The sequence below is a fragment of the Centropristis striata genome, chromosome 13 (assembly GCF_030273125.1).
Source record: "Centropristis striata isolate RG_2023a ecotype Rhode Island chromosome 13, C.striata_1.0, whole genome shotgun sequence".
Taxonomy (NCBI): Eukaryota; Metazoa; Chordata; class Actinopteri; order Perciformes; family Serranidae; genus Centropristis; species Centropristis striata.
The window spans coordinates 12537980-12549272 of NC_081529.1; the positions used below are offsets into that span (position 1 = coordinate 12537980).

The 11293-nt window shown below is 38.1% G+C and overlaps 1 protein-coding gene across 9 annotated transcripts in view; it reads right to left on the reverse strand.

Annotated features, from left to right (window-relative positions):
* The window catches only part of cacna1aa (calcium channel, voltage-dependent, P/Q type, alpha 1A subunit, a), a 145943-nt gene extending 136250 nt beyond the window's left edge, over window positions 1–9693 (reverse strand). For all 9 annotated transcript variants that reach the window (XM_059347446.1, XM_059347449.1, XM_059347451.1 and 6 more), the window contains exon 1: window positions 9362–9693. In XM_059347446.1, the coding sequence (XP_059203429.1) occupies window positions 9362–9693 (332 nt within the window). The remainder of the gene's footprint in view (window positions 1–9361) is intronic.
* Between the last annotated feature and the right edge of the window lie 1600 nt (window positions 9694–11293).

An 11293-nucleotide genomic window follows, 5' to 3' on the forward strand; every position in this document is an offset into this window, starting at 1 on the left:
TATAATTGACAAGAAAATACTTTATAAATGCTGCATAAATTTACCATTAGATTTACCATTAAATATTACAGTATATTTTTGTTAGAGATATGGTGTCTAGTACATTTAACAGTGAGAAAAAGTATTTTTACAAAAGATAAATGCAAACATTACAGTGATTGTATATATATTACAGTATATTTTTGTTACAAACACAGTATGTTATAGTGGAGTAATGTATATAAATATTATATATATATATATATATATATATATATATATATATATATATATATATTTAAATGTAATAAATACTGTTTTGGCTGATATAACTGAAACTGTGTGTGTGTTGTGGCTTCATGCTTGTGGGTGCTAAAATTAGTGTCCTGCAGATGTGCACATTATGAACCTAGCTGACACTTAATACATATCTACACAGTAACAAACAACTGAATACATGAAAATCCATGTGCAGAGTTGCATGGTTTACATTAACTCCTCATATGGATTCAACAAGGTCAAATGGGCATTTGGGGTCAAAGGTCAGTGGAACCGCCGATGGGGATTTAATCTCTAAGGTCCTATAGGATGACCCTTTGAGTTTAGTTTCCCCCCAGCATATCATATGATATGTTCTTTCTGAGCACATTAGAAGGTAGACAACATTACATACATTTTACTTGTGAATGAATTTAAGTCTTAGTTTGTTTGTTTTTAATAATATAATTAAGCTTTTACTGCTGTTATTTTTCTGCCGTTCAATTGTACCTTTTACTTTTTGTTTAGTTTATTAATGTTTTTATCATGTGCTTTATTTGTTTATTTAATTTTTAGTGTGTTTTCTTTTTAATACAATACTGTAAAGTACTTTGAGCTGGATTTTATGCATGAACGGTGCTATGACAAATGAAGGTAATGTCCAAACATGAAACAGTTTAAAATGTGGTACAAAGACACTATTTTCCAGAGGCACAGGGATGAGAATGTAGTTTTTGTCACTTTCCGAGATGATTTCCAAGTAAATATGGTAATTATATAGAATAAATATGTGGAAATCATGGCTATCACAACTAATTCAATTGTTTTACAAAATGACAAATGCTGTCAATTTTACCATTGTAAGAGAATGTGGCCTGTAATTTCCAAAAAAATGTTTTACAATTTCTAGATGGATACAAAAAGGGGTTAAAGGGTTAACCATCCAAGTCTGCTCTTACTCATGTGTGCTGGGTGATCACTCAAACCTGATCATGATTTCTTATTAGCATATGTATCACCCCCTAAATACTATATAAGGGCAGGTGATGTGCCGCCGTGTGCAAATAATGCATATACGCTTTGAGAGTGTCACCCAAAAAAACCCGAATTAATTATTATTAACGTCATCTACCCTGTTATTGTCTTGTGTATTTGTATAATTTCTAATTTTACTTTGATGCGACAGCTGGGGGTGACTGTGACTGAGACCCATTTTTCTTTTTTCTCTTCTTCTTCCCTTTCTTTTATTGCTGCTTTTCTTATTTATTTATTTATTTATTTATTTATTTATTTATTTATTTATTTATTTATTTATTTTTTAGAGTGAGGTCAGTCGTGAGGTACTTGAAGTCATTTTGATTTGGATGGTGGTTTATTTCCCTATCTGTTGCGATATCTTTGTGAATATAGAGAGCTTATATGTTTCGATAAAAATCAATAAAATCTAATTTTTTTAAAAGAACTAAAGACAACAACAGAGACACTATTTTCCAGAGGTACTCGGATGAGGGAGATGTTTGGTAGCACCAAGTGTTATGAGGATAGTGTGTTTAATTATTTTAATCTTTTTTATACTGGTTATCATTTTGTTTTGGTAACACTTTACAATAACCAACTAAGTAATGTTTATAGATGATTTATAAACCAATTATCAACCATTTACAAAGTGCTTTACATATTTAATCTTTAAATGTTTTCAACCAATTTCTTAAAGGTAAATGAATCATTTCAAAAATAATTAACATACTTAATATGGTGTTAAAAATGTAAATTAATGAACTATTAATTTAAATTGAATTGTTTGTTAATGGTAAAGTAAGTATAAACTTACATTAATATACCATCTATTTGCCATTTATAAATGATTTAGTTAGTTAAACATTAATAAATGATGTATTTATAATTCTAAATGGCCTATATACAGTTTATAAATGATGATAAAACATTAATAAATCTGTTTACCATTTATAAATGATGGTTCCTGTAAAGTGTTACCTTTGTTTCTTTTCCTTTTGTATGTATGTGTGCGTGTGTTTGTGTATATATGCATATGTGGGCATGTGTATGTACGTGTATAGATAAATTATGTGCAAACTCAGTGCGAAGGGAAAGACAAATGCTTATAATAATTGTAAGAAGACACCATTTGCCTACCACTTGTTTCAAACGAGAAAATGGCACAGTAACAGACCTGAACTCTGTAATGCTAATTCTAATTAAACAACTAAATATCCGTCTACTGAATCTAAATGTGGATGTGAGAGAATAGTTATTTATATGGTACTCCCATGGGTCCAGAGTCAGTTCACAACTAAATAAAGCTGCAGGTCATAATTCTGCTGAATAGTGAATCCACTGGGACTCATACATCTGGTAAATCAAAAGGCTGTTTCAATTTCTGTTCAGTGAAACATCAGGCAGGTGACTCAACATGCTTTTGTTACACTTTTGTCGGCTGCAGGTTCTAATGAATGAATCACAGTCCTCCTCTTTATTTTAATGAACTACAGTATATAAAAATATTTCTAAGCCCTTTTCTTTATTGTCAATGAAGGACAAATCTGAACAAAATCTCATTAAATTCTGGATATTTAAATTACTTTTATTCCCCCCTCATCTTTTTTGGGTCCATTAATATTTAGTTTTCTCTACTATATACAGCATATGAGGCACTCCTTTTATTTATGGTGGTAAAGCATCTGGTGGGGGGTTGCTAGTGGGGACCGGTTGTGATAAGATTGACTGAAATCGCTGGGTAATACTTTGAGGATTATTCGCTGGCAGTGTAGTACTGTGTGTTAGAAATGGGTTTAAACACAGTGCAAGGGGACAGTAAGGACAGCTATATGATGCATTGGGCCTAATGCAGCAACATTCTCTTAAATTTCTCTTATTTTTTTGTTAAGAGAACAAAAAATAGAAGAAATCAATAATGTGCCCAACACTGTAAAAATGTCTGTAGATTTTACGGTGAAAAACTGCTAAACCATGACAGTAAAAGACGTAAAATTATAAATGGGTTCATTCAGTTTCAGTAACAATGAAACACCGTAAATGTATATATCAGCCAAAACACTATTTTTCACGGTTTGTTTTTGAAAAATACATTACTCTACTGTAAAATACACTGGCACTGTGTGTGTAATAAAAATATACTGTAATATATATACAAGCATCACTGTAATTATTGTATTTTTAAAAAACAAACAACCTTTTCCAGCTGTTAAATGTATTAAACACCATATCTCTAACACATGTATGTATATGTGTATGTGTGTGTGTGTATAGATGGTTTCATTTAATCTATTTAGGTATATGAAATTTTCATTTAATCAATTCATAATTCATTCTTATTAATTAACTAATTTTACCTCCATACGACAGCTGGGGGGACTGTGACTGAGAGCCCTTTTTCTTTTTTCTCTTCTTGTCCCCTTTCTTTTATTGTTGCCTTTATTTATTTATTTATTTATTTATTTATTTATTTATGTATTTATTTATTTATGTATTTATTTATTTATTTATTTATTTGAGTGAGGTTAGTCGTGAGCTACTTGAAGTCATTTTGGTTTGGATGGTGGTTTATTTTCCTATCTGTTGCGATATCTTTGTGAATATAGAGAGCACTTATATGTTGTTTATGTCTTTGTTTTGATAAAAATCAATTAAATCTATAAAAAAAAAGAACTTATTGCATGATGTCACCTTGGCAGCACAGTGTCCATAATGGTGCAGTGGGTCTGGACTTACCTGAGATGACTTCATGACTGATATGGACATTGTCACCTCAACACTGTCTACAGAGTGAGACCACCTCAAGTGTCTGCAGCTCTAGCACATTAGGTAATTCAGCAGGAGCTAATCCATTCAAAGCACAATTAAACATGAATCAGGCAGGTATAACTAAATCCTTAACAAAAAAAGACTTTTAATACCTGATTATTAATGGGATCTTGACTGGAAAGAGTTTCAAAAGCCTCTGTGGGTTTTTTTCTCTGAAATATTGATTGAAGAAGGTAATGAAAATCTCAACATTTCATTATAAAAACCCATTTTGTTCCTCCTAGCCTTAGCTTGGTTAGTTTCCCCACATTAGGCCACACAAAAACATAATCTGTATCTCAAACTTACTCTAGATTGCTCACGATAGAGCGACTTGTAAAGAGGATGGACAGAATAACGTGAAGGTGTTCCCTGGGGAGGGGGATGGAATGCTATACTAGCTACACCTCACAATTTATTACAATCCAATAAACAACAACAACACAAAGCACATCTTCAGAAATTACTGAAAAAATTGAATAAACACCCTGAAACAGTCTCAGCAAATATTGAAGCTTCACACAGGTAGGAGTTATTGCAGAGCTACTCTGTTGGATTACATTAGCTTTTACAAGTGACAAACACCTCTTCACTGGTGTTGAAAATATATACCTGAAAGACCTGAAATATCACAAATAGATACATTACTGCAAATCCTGACGAAAGATGCAGGATAATATGAAATCATCAACAACAGCTGCTTTCTACACCATCAGAATCTGACCGGACTCTCTGTAGGCAGGACAGAGATGGATTTTTTTTTTTTTAAATTAGCAAACTCATCTGTTTTGTGCTGCTTCAAGTTAAGATAGTAATATTAGATTAACTTTATCCCATTCTTTTCACAGCATACTACTTTTTGTTTCTGTTTACTCTTCACCCAAAGATTTCCTTTTATGTTATGCTCTTTTCTTTGGACTTTACTACCTTCACCAGACTCATCATTATAAGGATATGGACATTTCCCATACTACACTGTAAAAAAAAATCTGTTAAATTTACCGGCAGCTGTGGTTGCCAGAATTTGTGTGTGGGTTTTCTACTGTAAATTTACATAAAAATATATATATATTTTGACTCAATAGTCCCTTTGTTTTAGGGTGATTGTGTCCTAGTGAAAATATGGTATTTCTTCTTTAATTTTACATGTGTTTTCTACAGTTTAAAAGTTTTGTACTATTCCTTGTTTTACGGTTATTGAAAGCGTCTACTACGCTGATATTCAATTTGTAATTTTACGTCTACACTGTAAAAAAAAAAATCTGTTTAATTTACGCTAAAATACCGGCAGCTGTGGTTGCCAGAATTTAACCATAAAAATTACAGTGTGTGGGTTTTCTACTGTAAATTTAAATGTAAATATTATCAAAAACTGTAAGTTTGACTTAATATTCCCTTTGTTTTTAAGGTAATTGTGTCCTAGTGAAAATATGGTATTTCTCCTTTAATTTTACATGAAAGAAACTGTGTGTTTTCTACAGTTCAAAAGTTTTGTAATATTCCTTGATTTACGGTAATTAAAAGCATCTCACACTACGGTGTTATTCAATTTTAAATTTTTACGTCTACGGTGTAAAAAACAATCTGTTTAATTTACGCTAAAATACCGGCAGCTGTTGTTGCCAGAATTTAACCGTAAAAATTACAGTGAGTGGGTTTTCTACTGTAAATTTAAATGTAAATATCAGCAAAAACTGTAATTTAGACTGAGTCCCTTTATTTTAGGGTAATTGTGTCCTTGTGACAATAGGGTATTTCTCCTTTAATTTTAAATGAACATTTTTATATTTTTACAGTAAAATTGTGTGTTTTCAAAAGTTTTTCAAAAGTTTTGCACTATTCCTTGATTTACGATAATTAAAAGTGTCTACTACGGTGATATGCAATTTTTTATTTTACACCCTATTTCTAATACAATTTGACAGTTTTACTGTAATTTCTACAAATATTTTTACAGTGTAATGTAGAAAAACATAAAAAAAAAATGCATACTTTAAAGATATGTAGGGCTATCTTGAATCAACTATATGACATAGGCCTTTCTCACAGCAGCCCACTTGTCATAGTAGGAAAAACAGTGAGCCATGACAGTGTGACAGTTCGAAGTGGTCTGCTAACAAACATTCCCATACAAAGAAATATTTTTTCTCCCAGATTAAGGTCGCAGTCATATGGTTAACATTTTTTAATTTTTAACAAAACTGATCAGGTAGTCAGATTGAGGAAAGTCCAATGCTGACTCTGCAAGCTTGTCTCCTAAAAGTTACATCCTCATACGTTGTAATTTGAAACAAAACTACCTACTACCATTGAGTCCCCATTTTACACGAGGACGCTTTATAAGGGTAAAAACAACAAAATATTTTATGGGAAGTACCTTTCGTTTAGACGGTGACGGCGTTTTTGGGGCTTAAAAACGAAAAAATCTGAAGCCACCCTCCAGAGTGTAAAACTGTAATCCGCTCCGCCGTAGCGTGTCCGTCTACACTGCCAAGACACAAAACTCTGCTCAGATCTGCTCACGTCACGTACGCGTTTACGTCACATCCATGCTCCAGTACAGGGATATAAAGAAACATGTGGGATTATTTCCATGCGTCGGACCTTCAAGCTGCTCTGGCAGCTCGAATAAACTTACAGGAGTCTTTCCACCAAATGTACAGGATATGTACAGATAGTATTAGTGAACAGAGAAGGATCTGTAATTACCTCTATCACATTTTGGATGCACCAATTGGTGGGAGGCGAGCCAGGCGGCTTTGGACGAGACCTGGGAGATCTAGTGGATGGAGGATAACTTTGTGGAAGGAGTAGCTGATGAAAATGCGTGGTGTGAAAACTTCCACATGCCCAAAGATGCTCTTATCGCTTTAAGTGATGTCGCCTGGCATGTATACCCAATCCAATTCACACACTTTTGCGTCTCCGTATGCACGTAGATTTCCTCCTGAAAACGTTCGTCTAAACGCGGAATAAAAAGTGAAGACGTGACGCCAATTCTGTTCAGACCGTCATCATGTAAACGGAGCCTAAGTCGTAAGTTTAAACTACGCTTAAACATGTGGTTAATGGTAAATTGACTGCACTTGTATATCGCTTTTCTAGTCTTTGTGACTCAAAGCACCCCTTCACACACACATTCATACACTGGTGGCCGAGGCCTTAAGCCACTCACAGCAATGAATGCAGCATTGGATTCAATTTGCAGTCCAGTATCTTGCCCCATACTTCCAAGGTGGAATGTATGTAATGGTTAGGGATCGAAACTACTTGGTTCATTGAAAGATGATAGTTTGGGTTGAAATAAACACTTGATTGTGTTGCATAACTTGGTTAGCTTTAGACAACAAAACTATTGAGTTAGGTTTAGTAAAAGATCATCCTACCTAACGTATGCAGACTATAATTAGAAATGTTTTTGTTTCACTGTATGGTGACTCATTTTTAGGAGACCAGGCTGGACCGCGAGCCAGCATAGACATTACCAAGACCCTGAAAGTGATGCAGATAGATGGAATTCAGCCATCATTGATGCAGCTAGATGTATTATTTAAACATTTGCACAGGAAACATGAATTTGAACTTTGAGCTAATGAGGTCCAGCTTGTTAAAAGTATTTAATTCAATAGTCAGTACAAAGAAAGACTATGAGCATTCCCTGCTGCCTTTCATGCCTTACATCAAATCAACAGGAGACCCTTTTTCTTTCGAGAATTGTAATATTTTCTCCATTTTCTTATTGGTGAATCTATGTTGAAATCAGTTGTTTTCTTGGGACATCAGTTGGTTTTGCATTTCTTTCAGTACAGTATGTAAACACAAGCTGTCGGTCTTTCTATTAAAATGGAAACACTATTAGTTTTGCTGGAAAACATCCTGACTAATAACCAAAATGAGCTTAATTCTAAAATGTTTTCTTCAAAAGTAAGAAACCAATCATTTGCACAAATTACTTCTTTCATTCAGAATAAATACTTCTTTAAGACTGCATGGGAGTTTTAAAGTCAGTAAATGGCTGTAAAGTATTCTGAAAAAGGAAAACTATGAATATACAACTTCAGATTTCCTGCACACACTGGCTCTCCCTCCCTAGCACACACGTCTGTCATTTAGACAGTGAATAGACATGATTCAGAGGCACTATAAGTAGCTCCTGCATTTCACCAGAGCAGCCCAATTAGTGTGTGTAGTTATGTCACGGCTCAAGCATCAGCATGGATCAATACAATCATTACTCCAATTTCCCCTCTTGTCATTAACACTCACACAAGTTACTTCCACATCTGCATGCATTCACGCAAGAAGTACACAAATCCCCTAAATGAAAAAAAGCTGAAATCACTTCTACCCCCCGAATGGTGCAATACGTGCTGGTTTCATGAAAGATGAAAATGCAGGGAATTGCTGGAAATTTAACACTGCCACAGTTCGTGCTTGTAGTGCACACACACACATACACACACAGCTTGAAATGGTGGCACATTCATTCAGTGACACCTGCAGCTTGTGTGATTAAGAGGAGGCAAAAAAATGTGGGGGGGGGGGACAAGTTAATAGCCTACTATGCTCACACTTACATACTTGCTCTCTCTCTCTCTCTCTCTCTCTCTCTCTCTCTCTCTCTCTCTCTCTCTCTCTCAAACACACACACACACACACACACACAAACCATATCTACAGAGACACCTGCATCATGCTGATATGGGAGCTCATGTGTGCATCACTGCAAGGAAACACACACACACACACACACACACACAAACACACCATACCTACAGACACACACACACACACACACACACACACACAATTGTAGCAGCTTATTTCCATCTCTCCCTGGGTCTCCCCCCCCCCCCCCTCTCCTGTTCCTCTACAGCCGCGCGAGGCGCTGGGCCTCTACTGCACATGCTGACATCAGCAACCAGCAGCGCCCCCTAGACCCCCCACCACCCCTCACCACCCGCCCAACCACTACCACCACAAACACACACCACACTCACACACAGGAAACGTATATCAAGCAGGTTCCTCGCCACTGTGACATGAAATTACTAACAAATGTGAGTAATGGTGATCACAGCCTCATAAAGCCCCCCACCCTCCTCCTTAAATAACTATAAATTACATGTCCAGCATTTCCTCTGTCACCTCTGGCTCACATGGGCTTGCACTGAAGCATCTGTTATGACTCTTTAGCTCCTGGACTGAGAACCATCCAATCAGACATGTGTGTGTATTACCTGGTGCTGGCAGGGCCTACAGTAGCAGCTTATGTCACTGTACACTGACAGGTAAAGGATATGGCCATTCGGTGATCTTTTTGGCGTATTTTCTGACGAAGTTATCCTCACTGAAGATGAACAGCGAGCGGTTGACAGTGAAACAGTTCTGGCGCACGGGTATGGGGTTATAGAGGGCCATAGTCCGGGCTCTCTGCGCCATAGACTGCTTGTACACTCTCTGGGTCCCGGGCCCTCCAGGTGGACCGTGGCCATGGCCGTGTCCGTGCCCGTGTCCGTGTCCGTGACCGTGTCCGTGGGGTCCTCCTTGCCTGCTACCACCGCGGCCGCCCGGGCCCCCTCCGCCGGGCCCTCCGCCGTACCTGGCCGGTACCTCATCTCCGAACCGCGCCATTCTCTGGACACCGAAAGCCAATCTTCACGAAGCAGCAGCGGAGAAGGAGACCAATGCTCAGCTGTGCAGCCACACAACATTACATCCCATCTGGATCGGAACGTCTCATATGCACAACGGGTTGTCTTGTAAGCTGATGCTGAACACCTGCACCCGGCGAGCACTTCTATGCTGCTTTTAGCAGACGAGGACGCCCATGTACTGTCTCCTTCTCTGCGCGTCTCTGCCAACGGCCAATTGTGGGTGTGAGGAAATGAAACGTGTGGTCGGTTGGCTGACTGGTTGCACTGTAGGGTAGTGCTGTGGGGTGTCTCAGTCTTAGTCGGTTCTTGTGTCCGTATAAAGCCGGAGAAGCCCCCAACATGAAATCATGGGGAGACTGTAGCGAGTTAACATGAATGTTTCATGTCCTCCATGGTTCATGTCTATATCAGAGCGCGCCACAGCCTCCTACACCTTTCTGGACCATTTATTTCTTTACTCTCATGACATCATGTAATGACAATCTAATATCACACAGGCCTCAATAAATCAGAAAATAAAGGTGATAATAATTAACACCCTATAGCGGCCGTCTGTGGCGTTCAACTTGGCATTTTTTTGGAATCGGTCGCGTTTCCGAAGACTTAAAAGGCATTCAAAAAGGGAAAGAAAGATACTATTATTTATTTATTTTGAAACATCCGCAATGTTTTGGCACAGTGAGTGGCAATAATGTGGCTCCCGCCACCTTACAGTTGTTTTACCAGTGCGCTCTGACCAGGAAAAATGTGACATTTGTTATTAATGCGTCTTATTTCAGAGTGTCGAGTAGAAAGGAGAAAGAAAAAATACCGTTTTCCTTTGATTTGTCGGTGTCATTGTTGTCGAGCGCTGAAGATGAAATAATTTTTCTCAAAGGAATTCAATAACATCCCTCGTCTCGACCATCATCTTCTCTCCCGTCACCTGCGCGGCCATCCAGGAGCTGAGAAAGGGACACACGGACGGCGTCGTCAAAGACAAGGGTATGACGGCCTCTTCTCCGCCGTCTTACACCCTCTCATGATCTTGCTTTGGCTGTTCGAGGTGCAGCAGTGCCGTGAAAGTCCCTCACCATCCCCGCCCCGAAAACTCTACCTCCGTCCGCACTGATGAGCCCAAATGTCCTGGCAGCGCGTCCTTTCTCTCTCTCTCATTGGAGTAGAGCTCCTCACGGCCTCCTCTCTCTTCGTCCAGCGGCCCCGAGGGGAGGAGGAGGGGGGGGCAGACGGACGGACGGACGGATAGATGGATAGATGGATCGGTGAATGGATGGAGACAGAAATGAAAAGGGAGGGGATCGGCTGTTTCTTTTGTAATTCAGGCCGGAGTCTGCCTGTAAAATAAATAACTGGCACCGCGCGCTGTCTCCCAGTTAGTGTGAACTATAATGAGAGGCTGATCGGCTCTGCAGCCGCAGCACATGACGCACGCAGCTCGTTCAACTTCCCAGACGTATGTCACGGACTGAGGCATCGACCATCGCCTGTTTATTTTAAGGTGCTCGAAGCTCCAGCCCTGCCCAGTTAGACTGAGCCCTGGAGCCTCACAACTCCAAATCAATCTCAAATAATGCGTA